General features: G+C 33.3%; 1 protein-coding gene across 1 annotated transcript in view; it reads right to left on the reverse strand.

Moving 5' to 3' along the window:
- DPYD (dihydropyrimidine dehydrogenase) overlaps positions 1–21,682 on the reverse strand; it is an 809,439-nt gene that overhangs the window by 693,219 nt on the left and 94,538 nt on the right. The window contains exon 3 of the mRNA XM_060026070.1: positions 4,281–4,363. Coding sequence (XP_059882053.1) covers positions 4,281–4,363 — 83 coding nt within the window. The remainder of the gene's footprint in view (positions 1–4,280; positions 4,364–21,682) is intronic.

Below are 21,682 nucleotides of genomic sequence, written 5' to 3' on the forward strand. Positions count from 1 at the left end.
AACATATGTATATATATAACTGATTCATTTTGTTGTGAAGCTGAAACTAACATACCATTGTAAAGCAATTATACTCCAATAAAGATGTTAAAAAAAGAATGATTAAAAAAAAAAAACTGGAAGGGAAAAAAAAGTTGAATACAAAGTCAAAAAAAATTTTTTGACTTGCCCTTGATAAATGTCCTTCTTCTTATTTTTTATCTTTATCAATAATTCAACAAATAATTATTAAGCACCTAATATGCTAAGAATACATATGGTAAGGTTAAGAATACAAAGGAGAGCAAAATAGCAATCCTCCTACCCTCATGAGATTTACTATCTAGTAGGATACACAAATAAATTAGACTTTATTCTGAAAGCATAAGAAAACTTTAAAAGGTTTTAAACAGAGCAACAGAGATTAAATCAAGTTTTTAATATATTGAGGCTATTAAGTCACAGAGTCTCATCAGATCTACCTTCTAAATATTTCTAAATTTCTCAAACACACTCCTCTGTTGACCTCTATACCCTTCTACCTTTATCTTAGTGGGGTCACTGATTTCTCTACATCTCTCATTCCCTCCACTGTACCCTCTACTCTACTGCCAAAACAAACTTTTGAATTATTTATTCCCAGTCTGGGTATGAGTTAAAACCTAATAAAATACTTGTTTCATTTAGCCAGCACATTCCAGAGTAGGCTGTATCCCCTTACACGTTTTAAATAGCCGGCCACACGTTCTCACATCCAGGATTAGATCCTCACATCTGGGATCAGGAAGAAGCACCGGAGGGGTCTAAAATGATTCCTGAGCTGGGACACTGATGAAAGAACAGGCCCAAGATTGCGTGGCAAAGACTGCCCACGAACAGGGATTGGATGAGACGACAGAGAACTGAGCAAGGGCAGAGACCTCTCTTTTTTGTTCTTAGTAGAACCTTAATAAATGAGGAGGTAATACCCAACTTGATGATAAGGCCCAACCAAGGCAGCCACAAAATGTCTGTCACTCTTCAGATTCAGTCGAGTTTTGCTCCAACTTCTCCAGACTACAGACACACTCAGGAGGAGGGTACCACTGTGGGTGCCCGGAGCCACCTGAGGGCTGCTGCAGAGGTTAAGTTAGTGAGAAAAAAAGGATGTTCAATAGCCAAGCTATGTCATGCCCATGGACCAAGAGAAAAAATGCCATATCATTTTTGGGATCAGGGAAACAACTCAAGTACTGGGGCTCTGAGTCTTCACATCAGGCATTTGATTTTTGTATCTGTCTCCCCAACTAGGCCATTAGCCCCTTGAGGGCAGAGATTCCCTTATTCATATCTGTAACCCCATTACCTGGTGTATTACAGAAACACAATAAATGTTTATTAAATAAATGAATGATTGTATCTATCCCCACATTATATTTTCTTACCCTATTAGAATTCTAAAAAGTTGTAAAATAATCTTCATAGTTTTATCAATATATTTAATCCTGTCACCCTTCCTTAAAAACCACAATCACTCCTTGAAGTAATTTAAAGTATCTATCCTGGCAAGCTAGACTCTATGTAACTGACCTCTAGAATATGGTAACAAACACATTTCCAACAAGCCTCCTGAAACCAGCCCCTGAGCTAACTGAAATTGTTGGCAAATTATTCATACCTGTCTCCCACTGCCCCCTCTCACACTCTGAAATTCTGAATAGTTCCCACCATCCCTGCCAACCTCATACTGCTTTATTTATACCCAAGGATTCTTGGCATATGAGGAGAGATATTACTGACCAAATAATTCTGCCTATGTGAGTTTTGCAGGAAAACATACATTCAAAAAAGCTTGAAAAAAATTTGCTCTACGTCTTTAAAGACGACTTTACTGTTCTTGAAATACATCTTGCACCTTTGTTCAATACCTTTCCCTCTACCTGTAAAACTGGCCATATTCAAGGCCTAGATCAAATTTCTTATCCTCTCCATGGTTTTCTTTGATTTGACACTCTTCATGTAAGACAATAAAAATGATCATAGATGAGAGAACAATTAATTTTTGCCCCTTGATGCATTCTCCTTTTATTCTGTTAGTCACATAACATTATAACTTTTTGTTTATATGCGTCCATAGTCTCACATATAAAGAATGAGCTCCTGCTGTATTTTCTAAAGGCAAAAACCAGAAGTTTTTTTAAAAGTGCTAGGCCCACAGTACACTAAACTGTTGAATGCTTTTGGTAACAAGATTATTTAGTTGTGTTTAGTGAATCTAAAGATTATGAGTGTGTGTATGTGTAAAATATCCTGCCAACGTAAACAAAGTACATTACACAGCCATATGATTAAATGCTGATTTAAATTATCTAGCCTATTGCTTTATCTCATAGCATGGATGGTTGAGAGGTTACTCCAATCAGGTAATACTTGTTTTTCTCATTAATTCATCTCTACTTTTTGAAAAGCAGAATTTTCGAAAATGGCAAGTATTACAAAATTTGGCAGAATTTTATAATCTCTTCCAACGCAGTTCTCCCATAATTCAATTTGTTTTTTTCTTGATGATGAATTTTCTATACTAATTACATCCTTCCCTTGTTCATTGTATTTCCCTCACTCACAACCATTTTCATTCACATTGCCCCTTTGCAATTCTTTCTATGTTTTTGGCCTTTTATTCAAAGCTTCAGAGCTGGCATTCTCTTTGTCTTCCTTTGGGTCTATGGGTTTACTTCAAACTGAATAGATATAAAAATACAGAGAATAACTGTACAGTTCTAAATAAATATTGATGTTATGCTTAACATATTCAAAGTTATTACAATAAACATTTACAAAAATGATGTTTTCAACTTATACCTGTGGTAGTTTCAGGTAGAGGATAAAGAATATATTGAAAAACAGCAGTTCAGTCATAACTTCTGCATTGGCCTTTTCCACATACATTTTACTCTTTATTTTAAATTTACGACTATTTTTAATAACTTTTACTTTCTGAGAATGCCCACTTGCATTGTATATAGATACAAACTCTCTATTGTGGACTCAGTTTTATTTTTCCCTCTTTTTTATTAGTAAAGACATTAACAATAAAATAGGCTCACTTGCTCCAGCTGGTAATTTCTCAATACTAGTAATATATTATTCCTCTTTTTGTGACATCATAATCATCTATATAGAAGTACCATGTATCTTTGTGTAGAAGCTACTGTTTCCATTAAATTTAATTACCTCCCCCTGTGGTTTTAAATAGAAGTGGCTTCAAAATGAGGGCAGCTTCTATTAAATTTAATTACTTTCCCCTGCTGCTTGCCTGGTAAAAGGGAGGTCACTAAATGAGAGCAGCTTCTAGCCTAAAGTATATGGTAACTGTGTGCCAGCAATAACAAAAGTGTGCCCAAAATACCCTTCTAGGGAGCTTCACAGGTTTATCCTTTCTCCTATTTAAAATTTTTCCTTTAGCCTTAATTTAAGCCCTTAAAAAATGAGCATGGATAGAAGCAGATATATCTTAAAAATCAATTTTAGTTTCACAGGCTAAATCAAGGCAAATATACTATTTCTGTACAAATATATTGGAAATTATCCCACTCAAAGGTTCAAGCTCAGAACTTTTAAGATTAACATCATTTGTTGTCGTTTCTCCAGCTGTAAGGATGCTAAGTTTTATTCTTCACACATTTTCAATGTCTAGTAAAAGCCTTCATTGATTCTGATCAGATGGATTTAAAGACTGCTTCCTAAAAGTTATTAAAAAGGTATTAAGTTTAGGGAGATTTCAGAAAAATATTCAGAAATAGTAATGTTAAAAAGGAAAAAAAAGAAAACCCATCAGGTTCATTATAGACTGCTGTATTTGAGAAAAAGTTAATCTGTATGCTTTATAATAGTATGAAAACGTGTATCAGTTTAAAAATACTATGGTATAATCCTATAAAATATTTTAGTTAAATATTAATTAGGAGAAAATACTACTCAGTTAAAACACCATTGTACTATTTATTTTTTTACACAGGCAGAATGTAGATGAACAACATTTCCATTCAATCACACAGTTTAGTATAAATATAAAACAAGACACCCCTCAAGCATTTTAAGTAACAAATTAAACATTTACATTTTTTACTGTGCACTGAGGCTTAACATTTATGCAGCTTCAAAACCAAAGTACAGCCTCAAGGGAAGTCTCTCCACTGACAAATTAATACCTTAGAGAACAGAGCTGAATGGTGGCAATGAACTCATTTGTTCCCCCAATAATGAAGAATGACTTTTTCTTTACCACATCTGTGACTGTTGCTATGGTGACCCAGACTTACCTCATTGCTTCTCGGAGAGCTCCTCGTTCACCAAGAGTCGTGTGCTTGATGTCATCAAAATTATTCTCCAGCTTCTCGCAATTCTGCAACATATTAGAAAAATGCATTAATCCCCCAACATACTGAGATAAAATTATATCTATGCAATTATGTAAAATATAATTGATTATATTGATTATGGACTCAAAAATATGCACACCATTTTAATTGGGTAGGATTCATTAAAATTGACAGTGTGAATTCAACAGTAACAAAATAAAAACGTTTTATGTTACAGCTGTCACAGAAGTCTTCTTATCAATTTTTCAAAATTGGGTAAATAGAAGAAATGAGTATTATATAAAAGTAGTACAACTTCTAGAGTTTTGAGGTTTAAAAATTAGTTCTCTAAAATAATCTCAAGTATACCAAAGCCAACTGGAATTCAAATAAAGTCAGTAAAGTTTGAAATCACAATAAATTGTATATGATAAATACCCAGTTCTAAAATATTAGTATTTACTGATATGGAAAGATAAAGCCCAGGCATAATATAATAATAAAAGTTCAAACATTTTGAAATCAAAATTTTAAAATTAGATCTTTAAATAACAGTTATATACAAATTGTTCACAAATATATATATATGTATATATATTTGAAAATAAATAAGTCCACTCATTAAAATTATGTGACATTGCATCAGGCTCTTAGCATTACTGGACTGAATTTTCTAAGAGTTTTTTTGTTTAATTTTAATTATGTTTTTATATGTAAAACTAACTTAATCTCACATGACCCTAATAAGTTATCAGAACATAATATATAGGATTAAATTTTACCCTAAAAAATGTATCCATATGAATCTTTTGGCACATTAGATTTCATGTATTTAGGTAATAAAATAACTGGATTTAGCATTTTAGTTAATTTAACAGACAGTAAAACTAAAGAATAAAATTTTAACATTAATGGGTTCTATATTAAATTGTAAATAAGTATGCTGGATTTTACAAAAATACAGAATTTAGATTAATAATTTCCAATGTGTAAGAATTCATTGATTTAAAACCCATTGTTATATATACCATTATCTTACCTTGATATCTTTTTTAGATTGGCCAAATTAAGGCAAAGATCCTTTTTAACACATAGTTACATGTTTTACAATGAAAATCTTGAAAATTAGCAAAATGTATCTAAAATAATTTGAATTATGGATCAAAGTCCTTTTTTGGATATGTAACTTGCAAATATCTCCTGATCTGTGTCTTGTCTTTTCACTTTTTAATAGTGTCTTTTCATAAAGAGAATTTCTTTTTATTTTTTATTTTTGGCGGTACGCAGGCCTCTCACTGTCGTGGTCTCTCCCGTTGCGGAGCACAGGCTCCGGACGCGCAGGCTCAGCGGCCATGGCCCACGGGCCCAGCCGCTCCGCGGCATGTGGTATCCTCCCGGACCGGGCGAGAAACCGTGTTCCCTGCATCGGCAGGCGGACTCCCAACCACTGCGCCACCAGGGAAGCCCGAGAATTTCTTATTTTTAAAGAGGCCCAATTTATTATTGCTTTAATTTATGGTTAGTGCTATTTGTGTCCTGTTTAAGAAATCTTTGATTTCCTCAAGGTTATAATTTATTTTCCTATATTTTTCCACAAAGCTTTATTACTTTGCATTTCACATTTAGATGTGTAATTCATCTGGGATTGATATTTGTATATGTGTATAACAGAAAAATCACACCATACAGGTCAGCGGTTAAATCAGTACTATTTTTTGAAAAGGCCATCATTTCCCCACTTTAATTCATCTTTTCCATAAAGTAAGACACAGTATACATAGGGTCTGTTTCTGGGGTCCATAATGGCCAACTGCTCAATTTCCTATATTTGTGCTAGTATCACACTGTTTTAATTACTCATATCTATAATAAATAAAGAACTCCGACAAGTAAATATGAAAAAAAACCAGACGATTCAATGTAAAATGGGCAAAAGACTTATATAAACACTATATAACAGAGACTATACAAATAACTAATTTAAAAGAACATGCTCAACAGCATTAGTCATGATAAAGATGCAAATTTTAAAAATGAAATATCACTACACACTTTGAAAATGTGTAAAATGAAAAAGACGATAAAAAAGTGGGTTTTTTTAATATAAAAAGCAACTGAAGCACTGCTGGTAGAACTGTAAATTGTTAAAACCACTTGATAAAGCTTTTTGGTAGCATTTTCAAAAGCTGAGTTTTCATGTCTTGGAATACACCCAGAACAAATATGTAATATGTTTGCCTAAAGTCGTATACAAGAATGTTAATTGTAGCACTATCCAAATTTCCCCAAACTGGAAACAAGTCAAATGCACATAAAGATGGAATATATAAATCAACTGTGTTATATTACTACAATGGAAAATACATAGCAATGAGAATGAACAAACTACATCTATGTGGAATAACATGGATTATCTCACACCCATAGTATCAAATAAAGTGACACACAAAAGATCACATAGGAAAATTATTCCACTTAAATGAATTTCAAAAACAAGCAAAGCTGCGCTTCTCTTGTAGCACAGTGGTTAAGAATCCGCCTGCCAATGCTGGGGACACGGGTTCGAGCCCTAGTCCGGGAAGATCCCACACGCCGCGGAGTGACTAAGCCCGTGCACCACAACTACTGAGCCTGCGCTCCAGAGCCCGTGAGCCACAACTCCTGAAGGCCAGGTGCCTAGAGCCCGTGCTCCACAACAAGAGAAGCCACCGCAATGAGTAAGCCCGCGTGCCACAACGAAGAGTAGACCCCGCTCACCGCAACTAGAGAAAGCCTGCACACAGCAACGAAGAGCCAACGCAGACAAAAATAAATAAATTAAATAAATAAATTTTTTAAAATTACCTTTAAAAAAATAATAACTTGGAAACAAAAATAAGCAAAGCTACAGTGAATAGTTCAACAATAAAAGTAAGAAAACAATTCCATTTATAAGAATATAAAAAAGAATAGAATACTACTTAATAACTTTAACAAAAGAAGCATAAGACTTGTGTACTGAAAAGTACAAAACATCATGATAAAAATTAAAGAAAGCTAAAATAAATGGTAAGACATCCATGTTCATGAATTAGAAGACAATATTGTTAAGGTGGCACTACTCCCTAAATTAATCTAAAGTTTCAATGTGATTCCTGTCAAAATCCCAGCTGACTTTTTTTTTTTCAGATTTTGATAAGCTGATTCTAAAATTCATATGAAAATAGAAGGGACCCAGAATAGCCAAAACCTTCTTAAAAACAGAATAGCAAAGTTGAAGGCCTAACACTTCCTGATTTCAAAAATGACTATAAGCCTACAGTTATCAAGAAATATACCCACATATATATATATATACAAATGTTCATGGCAGCATTATTCATAACATAAAAGGTAGAAAAACTGCAAGTCAATAAAATGATAAATGGATAAGCAAATATGGTATACCAATATAATGATATACTATTCAGCCATAAAAAGGTAAGTTCTGATACATGATGAGCTTTGAAAACGTTATGCTAAGTGAAAAAGCCAGATGCAAAAGGTCACATTGTATCAATTCATTTATATAAAATGTCAAATACAGGCATATCCATAGAGACAGGAGATTAGTGGTTGCCAGGGGCTGCAGAGAGGGAAGGAATTATTGCTAATGGTAACGGGGTTTCTTTTTGGGGACATGAAATTTCTGAAATTAGTGGCGATCAATGAACAACACTGTGAATATACTAAAAACCACTGAATTATATGCATTTTAAATGAGTGAACCGTATGGTATGTGAATATATCTCAATAAAGCTACTATTTTAAAAGTAGGCAAAACTAATGAAGGTGTTGGAAATTAGTGGATACTGACTACAGGAGACAGAAGAGGGTCTTCTAGGGCACTGTTTAATTCATTTTGTGAAAATTCATGGAACTGAATACTTAAGATCTGTTTAGTTTTCCATATGTAATACTGCAATAAAAAGCTTTAAGAAGAGAGCTTGAATTCTGGTGAAGGAATCATAATGCAGTAATATATCACTACAGTTAAAGAATGCAGATAAAGAAGTTCAAAGTATCTGACACAGTAAGCGTTAGCTACCAGCTAATAATAATAAAATAACATTTTATTATTTACTAAAATTCTGTACTAAAGTTCCAATTCCTGTAACTTACCCTGATAAATTTTTGATACTTCATTAACTAAACTATGAACTTTTTCTCTATAGAGTGATAGTCTTAAAGAATGACATTTATATGACTATAATTGCAAAGATGAATAACTAAATTATTTGAATTAGATGGCCTTTGAAAAACACTTTCCCAGTACTTCTGGGATAAAAATTAGTCTGGACCTCTAAGGCAGAAAGCAGAGTTTTCCTTTCTTTATTCAGGAAAAAAAAGAGGGGGGGGGGGACAAATATAAATTTTACACTGAACAGATGTAGTGCCCTTTCAAATATTTCTATGGAAATAATAATATTTTTTAGAAGCTTTATGTTCATAGGTGTTCAATGCAGCATTTTTATGACAGTGAAATATTGGGGGGGATTCTAAATTTTCAACATAAAAGAATGGTTAAATAAAGCACTTTAAATTTGAGGGATATTATGCATTAATTACAAATCCTGTTTAGATAGAGTTAGCCAATGTTTATTTGACATTGTGTAATTTTTTTTAAAAAGACACTATAAAATTTAATATGTTGTATGATATGATTACAATTTTGGAAAACAAAACAAGCAAAGCCAAAAAAGACTAGAAATGAAATAGTAACTCAGATTATCTCAAAATGTTGAATAAACAAGGGTTTATTTTTTTACTTATAGTTTTCAATATTTTCCAAAGTTTCAGTTACAGGTTTATATTTCTTTTTGATTTCAAGATTTAAAAAATTAAGCATTTTTTTAAAGATTTTGAAAGTATCTGTATATTCTGTGCTGAATATGCTATTTTTGTAAAATATAATAAAACAAAATAATTGCTAGCAATAAAAGAAATTTAATATAAGATAGGACTGGACTTTTCCAATATTTATTTTTTCTATTAAATATGCACTTGACTAATTAAGATTTCTGCCTCCTGATTATTTGCCAATGAGTTCATGAAAGTTTTAATATTTCAAATTGTCCAAAAAAAGTTTCCAATCATCAGTTTGATTTCTTTACTTTTGCACACCCAAAAAGAGGTATAAGGATGTACACAAAGCAGTAAAAGAAAATAAAGTCATATAATAAAATCAGTTACACTTATTTGCTATATTCAACCTACAACATAGCTTAATGTGAACAACTGATACTCAAATAGTGCCACTTGGGCTAAGCGAATACCTGAAAAGACCCAAACACAACTACTAGTTATATAATATTTGGAATATACTATTTTTAACTTTCATATATTTAAACTTAATAACAGATGACTAGTATTTATTCATGATTCTAAACAGACTTCACAATACAATTTTTAGAGTTGCATAATATTCTACTGCACCCATGTGCTATTACTTATTTAGCTAATTCCTTTTTGGTTTGGTTTGGTGGTTTGTTGCTAATGCTATTATAAATATAAAACAAGAATAGATGGCTAAAAATGAAATAAAAGCTTAAAAAGTATTAAGAAAAAATAAATATCATTGACTGGGATTATTCATTCCAACTAATTTCCCATCTAACTCAAATTGTTTTCATCTAAAATATAATCGAATTATGTGACTATGGTAGAGTCAATACTCAAATTCAGGATTACTGATTCTATATCTCATTCTCATTCCTGAATTTAACTGTTAATGGAAAACAATGCATGTTTTCTCTGTGGTCATATAATTATACTTATTTTTATCTAGATTTGCCATAAACCCAACCCCATCAATTTAGATGAATCACTGCTAAGAGTCTTACATTTAAATCTTAAGTTGGAAAAAGGTTTCATAACGTTGTTCTTTCAAACTTTACTGACTCTTGATATGGAAGACAGCACCTATCACTTCCCCACAGGTGGTTTATAAATCAGATGTGGAAATAGATATTTCTATTTAATTGTTTTGGGCATATTTTTCATTTTTAATATATCTCCTACTTTGGATATACATAAATATATACACAGATACACACACATATATACATACAAATGTGTTTGTTAAATGGAGTCATTTAATAGAAATAAATCTGTACCTTGACGAGGTATTTTTGTTTTTTATGGTTGGTTTTCAAGAAAATCTTAGAAACTTTGATTTTACCAACAGAGATTAACAAAATCAAATAACGTTATATCTGAATCTATTTATTTAAGAACAATTGTCTTCAGTTAGGGTACTGTCTTCTCAGACGCCTATAGGAAATGTGAGATTTAATCATTAAAATCAATGGAAAGGCTAGAAAAGTCACACTACTGTAATTAAGAGAGAATTTTAAGATCTCAATTTAGCCATTTAAAGTAACTCCCTAGACCAGAGCAACAATGCCCACAGCAAAACAAAGTCATAGATAACAAATATTTAAGGCAGCCTGCTACAACCGTGTGACACAGCAGCTTAAATCAAAAGCAAACACCGATGGAGTCCACAAAAACCTCTTTTCATCCCAATATCCATTTCTGAGTCCCTTGGGAAAAGCTGTATAATAAAATGTAAAAAGCAAAAAATAAATAAGCTTTTACTATTTCTTATAATTTATAAATCATTTCAAAAAAGTGAATGTTAATCTGATCAATTTTTGAAAAAGGTCAATTCACAGTAAAATCCATGTGTAGACAACCTTTTCAAAACAGAATTCTTGTGGAAATTTTACTCTTTCAGATTTATATTTTTAAAAATTATACAGATGGTTTCAGAATCTCAAACGAGTCTAGATGTTACTACAAAAAAATGCATTTGCCTCCCTTCTATGTGGTAAATTGAGAGCATAAAGAAAAAATACATATATTTTCTTGTTTGTCTGTTTTTTCTTCTGGTCCTGAAATCCCTCATCACTTTCCTCCTCTTAGCTACCTGCACTGTGGTTTTAAACTTTATTTTGGTCTCCACTGCTGCAGAGAAACAAGTTCGTGAAGGACATTAAAGAAGAAACAAGCAAAATTACTGGATTTTGAGTTTTTAAAGGCCTATCCTTGGCATACACAAACAATAGGGTGGAAAGACTGCTTGATTGTCTAGCTTTTCCAGCCACAGAGATAGGAGATAACAACCTTCTTCTAAAGACAGAGTGAGAGAAAAGTTGGACACAGAAACCTTAAGTAGCCCCACTGAGCTCACTATGGCTCCAGGAATTGAGAACAGGCAAAGATATCAGAGTTGACTGAGACAGAAAGTGTTCCAGAGCATCTGAAGGTACTTCTTCATTTTAATGATAAGAAGCCTCAAATTTAATAGTGATTTTATCTGGAAGTGGTTAAAATGACATATTTTACCATGAAGTGGAATGGGAACCCAAAATGATTATTGAATAACAGAAAAGGAAAGAATGCTCCATGTTTCACACTCCCTGAGTCTGCAGAAAACTTATTGTGCCCAACAGAACAATAGAGGAAATAAATAAGTCTTGTAAACATTTAAACAGTCTAATTGTTACCTTCACCAAAAATACCTGTGTCCTGAAGAAATCAAATCCAAGATTTTTTTTTTAAGAACAATATATGAAAGTACCAAAGAAGAGATACAAGAGTTAAATTCTAATTAAGACAAATGTTAGTCTTTTTCCAGAATGAGATAAACATCTCAAGAAACTAACATTTTTATCTGCTCATCCTCTCCATAAATAAAATTAAGCATCAGATGCTTTAGATGAGAGGCAGAGAGACACTCTCACGTTCACCATTAGTAACATTTTCCTAACAGTAGGGACAACTGTAAGTAAAATGGAGCCAATGTCTTCTATCAAAGTCTATTCTCAGCCCAGTTCATATGAGTATGGATCTAAAAAAAATTATAAACTTATGTTTAAATAACAAATAACTTAATACGCTGTTCATTACAGGGTGAAACCATGTAACCCAGATTGGGACTTGAACCCACAGTCTTTTAATTGAGATCACACACCTGGTCTCAGGACTTAACGAAGCTCAGGTTCTTGATGTTCTTGTCGCAGAAAGAATTCAGTGAAAGACAAAGTGATAGGTAAGAAGTGGATTTATTCAGAAAGAAACACACTCCACAGGCAGAGTGTGGGCCATCTTAGAAGGCAACAGGCCCCAAAATATGAGGTGGTTAGTTTTTATGGGCTGGGTAATTTCATAGGCTAATGAGTGGGAGGATTATTCCAATTATTTGGGGGCTGGGGTGGGGATTTCCAGGAATTGAGCCACCACCTACTTTCTGACCGTTTATAGTTGGCCTCAGAACTGTCATGGCGCTGGTGCGTGTGTCATTTAGCATGCTAATGTATTACAATGAGCATATAATGAGGCTCAAGGTATACTGGAAGTCAAATCTTCCACCATCTTGTACCTAGTTGGTTTTAACCAGTTTTTGTAATGTCCTATGGTTATGTCATTATTTTAAAGGCTGTGCCCTGCCCCCTTCCCTCCTGTTTCAAGGGGATTCTATATGTTAGTGTAGGATTATCCCAGAATACAATTTCAGGCATAAGTAAGGCATAGGGGACTTTCCAGGATGTAAAAAGCTTTCAAACAATTCTAAAAATGAACTCACGCATGGTGATGACTGATACTTCTTATTTTTCAAGTGCCTCGTAATTTCCTTTGACCAAGATAATTGCATGAGAGAGCTGCAACCATCACAGCAGATGCAAGACAGACAATCTATTTTGTAGGAAAGAAGGAAGGCAAAGGCAAAGGGTAACTAAAAAGGAAAAGGGGACACAGGGAGAGAATGAATGAACAAACTACTCCTCAGATTAGCAAGTACAAGAACGAGAAAAATCAGTGATTAGTAATAAAACACTGGAACAAAAAACAGGCCTATTAGCCTAAGTACCATGGAGCAAGAAAGTGGGAACACACAGAAAAAATGGAAGGACATGAAAAGTATTGAATTTAGTGCTGACCAGATATTCCATTGGCTACAACAGGCAAATGTTATCTCTACTTAATTAGTAGGAAACTGGAAATCCATATCAGCAACCAAGGTAAATGTTATAGTTTTTTGGCATATAAAGATGAATTATATTAACAGTAAACTAGCTAATAACATGAAGGGCTTACTCTGTGTTAGACACTTTTCTAGGAACTTTATCCATTTAATCTGCACAACAACCATTGAGATCCATACTTCACAACTGAGGAAACAGGCACAGGGAGATTAAGATAACTTGCCTAAGGTCATATAGCTAATAAGGGATAAAGCAGGGATTTGAACCCAAGGAGTCTGTCCTCAGAGCCAGACTCAAATCCCTCAGAGACTGCTTCAAAAGAGTAAACTGAGTAAAGTGAATATAATAAAGTTCTGCATAGGTCCTCCTCTAGACGTTTGTTGTTAAGTTTAGATAACTGGATTGGACGGACAATAGTTTACTAATAAAGTGGGGCATAAGTTTGTACAGAATACTGTTTTATTTCTTTCTGGATGTGCTACACTTTACAAGGTAGAAAATAAGGAATCCAATATACAGATGTTTAGGCAAAATTAATTCCCATAAATATTTTGCATGCAACAGTCTTTATTTGGGTCTGTGACACCACTGTGACAAATATAATGAGCAATTAAATTCCCAAGTGCTCAGATTTTGGCAGCAATTAAAGTAGAAACTAGAAACTAAGCATCAAAAAGAACTGGTTTTGGTGGCCTCCTGCCAAATGAATCCCCATGGGTTGAGAGAAGGTCTAGGGTTTCAACTGTGATAGATTTTACAGTGTTTTAATATCTCATCTGTATTAAGGATTGTATAAAGGTATGATAAAACAAATGAGCAAAATATCAACAGCAACATGGGGGCAAAGTAACACACAAGAAGATCTCTGAATGCTGAGAAATTTAAACACGATCACTGAAGTATCTTTGCTTAACTAAACCAAACAATAACAAATTCAACCAAGTATCTAGTGATTCACATGCTGGATGGGGCAGGAAAGAAGCAAAAAATTCAGCAAATTACATTATTAAATAAAAGAATTGATGGTATTACCATATAATGTAATTTCTATTAGGACAGCATTTCCTTTATGAAATAATCACAATAATTAGAACTAAATAGATTGGACCTAAATTTATACAGTAACCAATTTTTTTAATTAGTAAATTAATTTTAATAAATGAGGAAACAGTTTTATATTATTAAGGTCACAGAGAGTTAATGGCACAGCTACTAGAACTTTAGTCTCATAATTACTAAATAACAAAAGCTGAAGTTAATCAATTAAATTTCAATTCAGAAAAAAAACTTGAAAATCTACTGTTAGGCATCATACTAAGCATCAGGGATATAAAGGTAAATAAGAAAAGACCCCCATATTGATCACAATCCAGTGATAATATAGAGAAGAGAGAGGAATTAACTCTCCTAGAGCAGATATGTCTATGAGTTAATGACTTCTAAACATGTCTTTGAAATGAGTCAAAATTTTCCAGATTAACAGGGGCTGAGGAGGGGTGAGAAGGCAAAGGTAGTGGAATTGGCTCTAGCCTCAGACCTCAGCATTACTGCCTACTAGTTATAGGTCCTTAGGCAGGACACTCAGTTTATTCTAAGCAAAATATACTTGAACCTTCTAGCATGGTCATCAAAATTAAATAATACATGTAAATCACTTAGTACACCAAACAAATAGAAGGTCTTCAATAAATGGAGGAAGCAAAGGAAAAGAATAAAGAGGAGGAAGAAGAAGAGTATCCATGAACCCCACCATAATCCTAATGGATCAGACATTATGGAGTGAGGTAGAAAAAAGTGCATTTTTCATGTCTTCCAAGTGATTCTAATGAGTAATAAAGTAAAATCAATACAGTCTTTATGGGAAAAAGAAGATTTTTAACTTTTTGATCATAAGATCCCTATGAGAATATAATGAAAATCATGATCCTTTCCTCTTAAAAAATTAAATATTCACAAAAACTTCATATGCATATATATACAATATGCTACATACAATTTCAATGAGCCAGTGGATCCCCTGAAGCCCATCTATAGCCCTACGTCTATGCGCACCAAATTTTAATATGAGGAAGGATGATTTTGTAATGGACCTAGATGACATAGAAATGAAGGTTACAAATATAATGTCCAAGTACATTGAGAAGCAAGGGGTCCAAAAGCTGGCAAATTTCTACTGTTTGATAATGATGCTTAAGTATTCATGTTACTAATAAAAAAATATGTTGCAAAAGTCAATTCTGTTGCCAAGCTAAAATGAAAGCAAGTCATTCACTCATTCATTCATTTAATATTCATTTAGATTCTAATAGGTGCCAGATACACGGTAGTCACTGGGGATACGAAGGTTTAAAAAAAAAAACCTCTTCATGTTCAAAAACACAATTTCGGTTCAAAAAGGAAACTATTATCAGGCAAGTATGTCCCACATCCAGAGGAAGAATACTTGCATATTAATGCGATCATTACAAATGATCACATATTAATGCGATCATTACAAATCTCAGATGACTGGAAGCCTGCAGGACCCACAGGGAATTAACACCACAGAGGTCACAAGTTTTATGGAGGCAATTATAAATTTACATTTCATAAAGCAGAAACTAACACACCATTGTAAACAATTATACTCCAAGAAAGATGTGAAAAATAAATAAATAAATTTACATTTCAAAATCTGAACAATTTAAGTAAAATAGCACACTCCAAGCTATAAAGCTACAACTCTAAGGTAATTTAGCATTGATTAATTTAATGATTTTCTTTAGGCAGTAAGGTAAACAGGGAAAAGTTAATACCAACGCCTATGTTTCTCATGAAGTCAGAAATTCCTAAGGTCTAAGTTCCTCCAAAGAATGAGTCAATTAGATGAACTTACTCTTCCAGTAAAATGTTATGTTTTAAATCTTGGCACTCAGCAAAAAGCCTCAGAACTAGCCCCACTGAAGTTCTTTATGACCGAAGTAAGAAATAATAATTATATTCAGATTTTTAAAATTCCAGATGAATATTCTCATACCAATATACGATTTCCAGTTCTAATCCAGAGTTTCATATTTCAATAGATAATTGCTTTTCCCTTCGGTATGTCTTAACTAGTCTAATCCTTTCAGTGAACATTAAGACATAATCATGTTTAGCTAATGTCATTTCACTAATGGTGGCCAGCTTACAATCAAGGCCTGTCTAGGAGAATCTCGTATGAGTCACAGTGAAATAGAATATAATATAGTAGGAGACATAGGAGCTGTGGAGACAGGAAATCTGTTTTTAAGTTCCAGCTTTGCAAGTAAACTGTTTATATATTCTTAGGAAAATGCTTAACATCTCAGTCTGCAAATATTTCCTCATGAAATGAAGATATCAATGAAAATGATAAAAGTAATGACACACACTTCAAAGTGTTGTGAGGAAAAATTAAATGAGATCATGTATGTGAAAATATACTCTAAACAAGAAAGCACTGTTCAAATAGTGCTATACATTTTTAAATGGATAGAATAAATCTCATTTCCAGGCTCATAGTCTAAGTCAAAATGTATTTTAGCTACAATTACCTTGAAGCATTTTAAATTTTAACTCGTATCCATGGTAAAAATTAAGTAATATTTTAGTACTTTCCCAAGGTGAGCAAAAATTAAAAACAGTTCTGCTGCAGAATCCTACCTGCTGAGCATTAATTCCTATATCTAAAGGAGGTAAACAAAATTCAAGATTGAGTATTTACTTTTTAATCTTAATTTCTTATTCAAATTACCACATAGGTCTTTACATAACGTATGGTTATATTTTGTCTTTTTTGGATTCGTTTTTTTTTTAATATTTATTTATTTGGCTGTTTCGGGTCTTCGTTGCAGCACGCGGGCTCTTAGTTGCAGCTCACAGGCTTCTCTCTAGTTGTGGCATGCGGGTTTTTTTCTCTTCTCTAGTTGTGGCGCACAGGCTCTAGGGAGCGTAGGCTCTGTAGTCTGTGGCACGCGGGCTCTCTGGTTGAGGCGCTCGAGCTCAGTAGTTGCGGCGCACAGGCTTAGTTGCCCCGAGGCATGTGGGATCTTAGTTCCCTGACCAGGGATCGAACCCGCATCCCCTGCATTGGAAGGCGGATTCTTTACCACTGGACCACCAGGGAAGTCCCCGTATGGTTAGATTTTGAATGAATCTCACTTGGTTTACAGGATAACCAAATGAAAAACAATTATCATTATTTCAAAAAATATTGTGGAGTACTATGTGCCAGACACTGCCTATCTCAAATCACTATATAAACTTTAATATTTGCTTTGTAGAAGTCATTATTATTTCCTTATTCACCTAATCTTGAGGGGGAAAAGCCTTTCAAAGAGCAATTTAAATAATGAAAATCTACTACTTCAACTGCGAAGTTTGCTCACCTTCAAGCTCTGTTTGATAGGACCGATCTCATTTGCTACCAGGCTTCCTGAACTCAGTTTGCTCCAGTGACAGTGCCTCCTTGCTGTTCCTTCTACACAAAAGCACCCTTTCTCCTCAGGACCTTTGCACATGCTGTTCCCTCTGCCTGAAATGTTCTTCTGCCAAATATTCACATGGTTTACTCTTTCATTTCATTCAGGTCTCTATTTAAATGGCACTTCTTTAGAAACATCTTCCCTAACCACTGTCTCTAAAAATGAATTTATCTTCACTCTCTCTGCCGCCTTTCCCTACTTCACTATTCTTCTTCATAACATTTCTTATACCTAACATTATATTACATGTTATGGTATTTTTAAAATACTGACTGTATTCATAAAGGCAAGGGGTTGTTTTTTACTTATAAATGTTGACTATACTTATGAAGGCAAGAGGATTTTTTTATTAATTTATTTACTACTACATTTCCACATAGTAGTTAACCATTAAAGGCTTGTTGAATGGATGGTCTAGGAACTTTCACATACATGAATCAGATGCTACCTTCAATTAAAAGTGCAAAATGATGTCAGTGAAGGCAGCTAGCTATCTTTCCTCCAAGAGACCTTCCATTGTAGCCTTATCTTGACAACTACCTCATGGTTCAAATTTGGTTATTCAGTCTTGCAAACTAACAGCTAATTTTGTCAGTCTGCCTTTCATATTTTGTCTCACATTAACCAAGTTAAATGAAACAGAGATACCAAAGTAGAGTGCAAATGCAGTCATTTATTACATTAAACTGTTACATGGACCAGACTATTATGATAACATAAACAGTGAAATTTAAGTTTCGGGAAATTCAATATGGAATGGCAAATAAAAATCAATGTTGGTTAGTGAGCATAGATTCTAATGAAAAGAAATCAGACTTTAAAAAGTGTTACTTTAAAAGAGACAGCATAGAGTATTCTTGCTTTCCACAAAGAGATCATTACCAGTGCCTTTACTGGACATGAATAGACACTGCCCTTGTTGAGCTTTATAACTCATTTTCTCCTATGATTCTAGAGTTAAGTACTCTTAATGGACATTTGGGTAGAGCTAACCCAAACAAGTCTTTTTCTGCCAGTTGAATCTCCCAAACTTTTTAAGATAATTTTTCCTGTACATACTCGTAAGTCACAATAAAATGCTCTTTGCGGTGCCAAAAAAAAAAAAAAATCAAAAAGAAAACTATTTGCAAGTCACTATAGTAAGAAAACAAGGACTTCCAATTAAGTACTTAATAAATTGCTAAAATGGAGGGGAAAAAAAACAAGAAAGCAAAACAAAACCAAAAAAATCCTGAAAGTACTAGAAACTGATGGTGTTTATAGAATATGCCTGCTAAGAATAAGAAAAGTGGGAAAAAATTGGATTACAAATCATAATCTACATTTGTATCATTTTCTCAAGACACTGCTTCAAATCCTAGCTCATTTACAGCACTCTCATCCAGTTCAGCCTATGATATCTACTGAATAGCATGGGTGTATATTTTTTTGATGAACAGCAAAAGCTTACTGGCCAAACTGGACCTTCCTGTGTTCAGTGATACGGTGGAAGATGGACAGAAAGTTATAGAAGGAATAGAAGCTTTGATCACCTTATTTGTCTCCTAAGCTAGGGTATGTGCGCTCATATTTAAATACCTCTTTAGCACTGGAGTGATGCAGACCACGGTTTACCATGAATTAGCTCCCTTTTGGCAGTTCCTTGCTATGAACTTCAAATAAATGACAGAACTTTGTATACCTTCAAATAACCCTCTGGTAGATATTTTGAGCCCTGCTATGCTAAATGAGGCCAATAAGAAAAACCTAATTCCAAGAAGATCAGAACATTCCCAAAAGACAACTCGTCAAGTGTTATATATTTATGAGTTAATTTCTATAAAAAGTATTTCTACCAAAACAAAAAATTAAATTCATTTTCTTAATACTAATAAATTCACGGTACCAAGCACTTCATATACTGGCTGATTTGTTATTGTAGAGAAGGATCAATACCAGTCTGAGTAATCTACATTAAAATGCCCATCAACCACATGATCCAACAGCTATTTACCTTTGCAGTGTGGAAGCTTGAAAATAAACTATTTACTAATAGTTTTACTAACATCAGTATGCCCCCACTAAATTAATTACCACCACTAGAAAGGCAGAGGTACACGGTTGTTCTATATAGGATCTTAAGCCTATTCAAAATTAAAAATTTGATATAATCTGGAGGCTTTAAAATTAAACAATCCCTTGTCCTTGGGCAGCTTATCTCAGAAGCAGTGGGTGTTCTTTCCAGAATAGGGATATCTCAGCAGATGAGGAAAAGTTTGAGGTCAAGGTTGACAGTGTTGGGGGAGTGGAATAATTCCATTATTACTACTCTGACATCAGTGGTATTTTTCTACATCTCAAAGACAATTTTAGATAGTTAAGTTTTTCACGTGAAGGATTGTCTTTAGGAACATCATCCACTTTAAAAATCTTAAACAAGTGTCTCATTTACTGAATCCAATCTGCTTATTCATGCACTTAATTACACAGAAAACACATCATTCTCAGTGTTCAGCACTTAATCTTTAGTATGTTTACTTTGGTCAAAATCTACAAATGTCTACAGACCATATGGCTGCGTAATGCAATGCATAATGTATTACAAACAGTACCATACATAGCATGTACGATGTAAAGTTAGACATCAGGTAAACTCAAAGAAGTGAACATACACAAACATAGTCTTTTCTCCAGTGCTGGGAAGGACCACTTATTTTAAAATTCTATTAAAAAATAATTAAAAGCTGACTATGTATCATTTTAAGCTATCTCATTCTCTTGTTTGGAATAAAACCCTTGAGATCACAGCAAAGTGAGTCAATTCAAACAGGAAGGAGTAATTCAGTACTGGAAGTACTGAAATTTAACAATCTTTAGTGCATCAAAAATTTTAAATGTACATTACAAAAAAAATTATGCAATCCAATCCAACATAAGTCTCCATAAACAGTACCTAAACTGATAAACTGATTTTTGTTTACAAAAACATATGCCTAAGATTTCTCTATAAACATGGAATGCTTGGTACTAGATAGATATCAAACAAACAAAAGACCCTAAAATAGTATTTCTAATCATGTATCTTTAAAAGCACACGTGCATTTTAAATATGTGAAAAAAGTTTAATAGAATCATTTAAGTTCTTGTGTTAAGTTAAAATTCAGAAAAGCAATAATTTTTAAGTCACAAAAATGAAGCCTTCTAATATCCTTTTGGTTTTGAAGAAATAAAGGCTTTTACTTGACAGTTACTTACATAAATTTGTATCAAAAAGAGAAGTTGGCAGAGACTTCTAAATTCATAACAATTGTCTATTAGTCTGTTTTTAATAATTTTTCATTGGCATGTAATCCTCTTTAATTAGATTCCACTCTCTGTTGTTTCAAGACTCCATAAACTGGTGTCTTATATACCAGCTGCTAAAGCAGGAGTTACTGTCTAAATGATATTCACAATGAGTATTTAGAAGGTTTACAATTATACCCTTGCTAATAAATTGTGCTATTTTCCCCAACAATTTTAAGTGCTAATCTTCAGAAGCCATTTTAAAATTAGCTAAAATTCCGTCAAGAGATTTACAAAAATTGTTAGCATGAAGATAATTATGTCACAGTCCTTGGACTCCATCTCTGATTGTGTGCATAAATCAGAAAATGTCAGCTGTGTTTTCCCTTAATAATTATCCTTGCAGCAATATATTATAGTCTAAACTCCTATTATAATTTTTGTTTCTGGTTTCTAAAACATCAGACAATTATTTCAAAAGTTTGGAACTGATTAAATAATTTATATTGCCCAGAACAGTAAGTGATTATCAGTTCTAAAATTTTAAGTATCAGTAATAAGTGGATCAATATGGAAAGTATAAATTCAGTGCTCATGAACCCTCCAT

Source organism: Delphinus delphis, chromosome 1, assembly GCF_949987515.2.
Source record: "Delphinus delphis chromosome 1, mDelDel1.2, whole genome shotgun sequence".
Taxonomy (NCBI): Eukaryota; Metazoa; Chordata; class Mammalia; order Artiodactyla; family Delphinidae; genus Delphinus; species Delphinus delphis.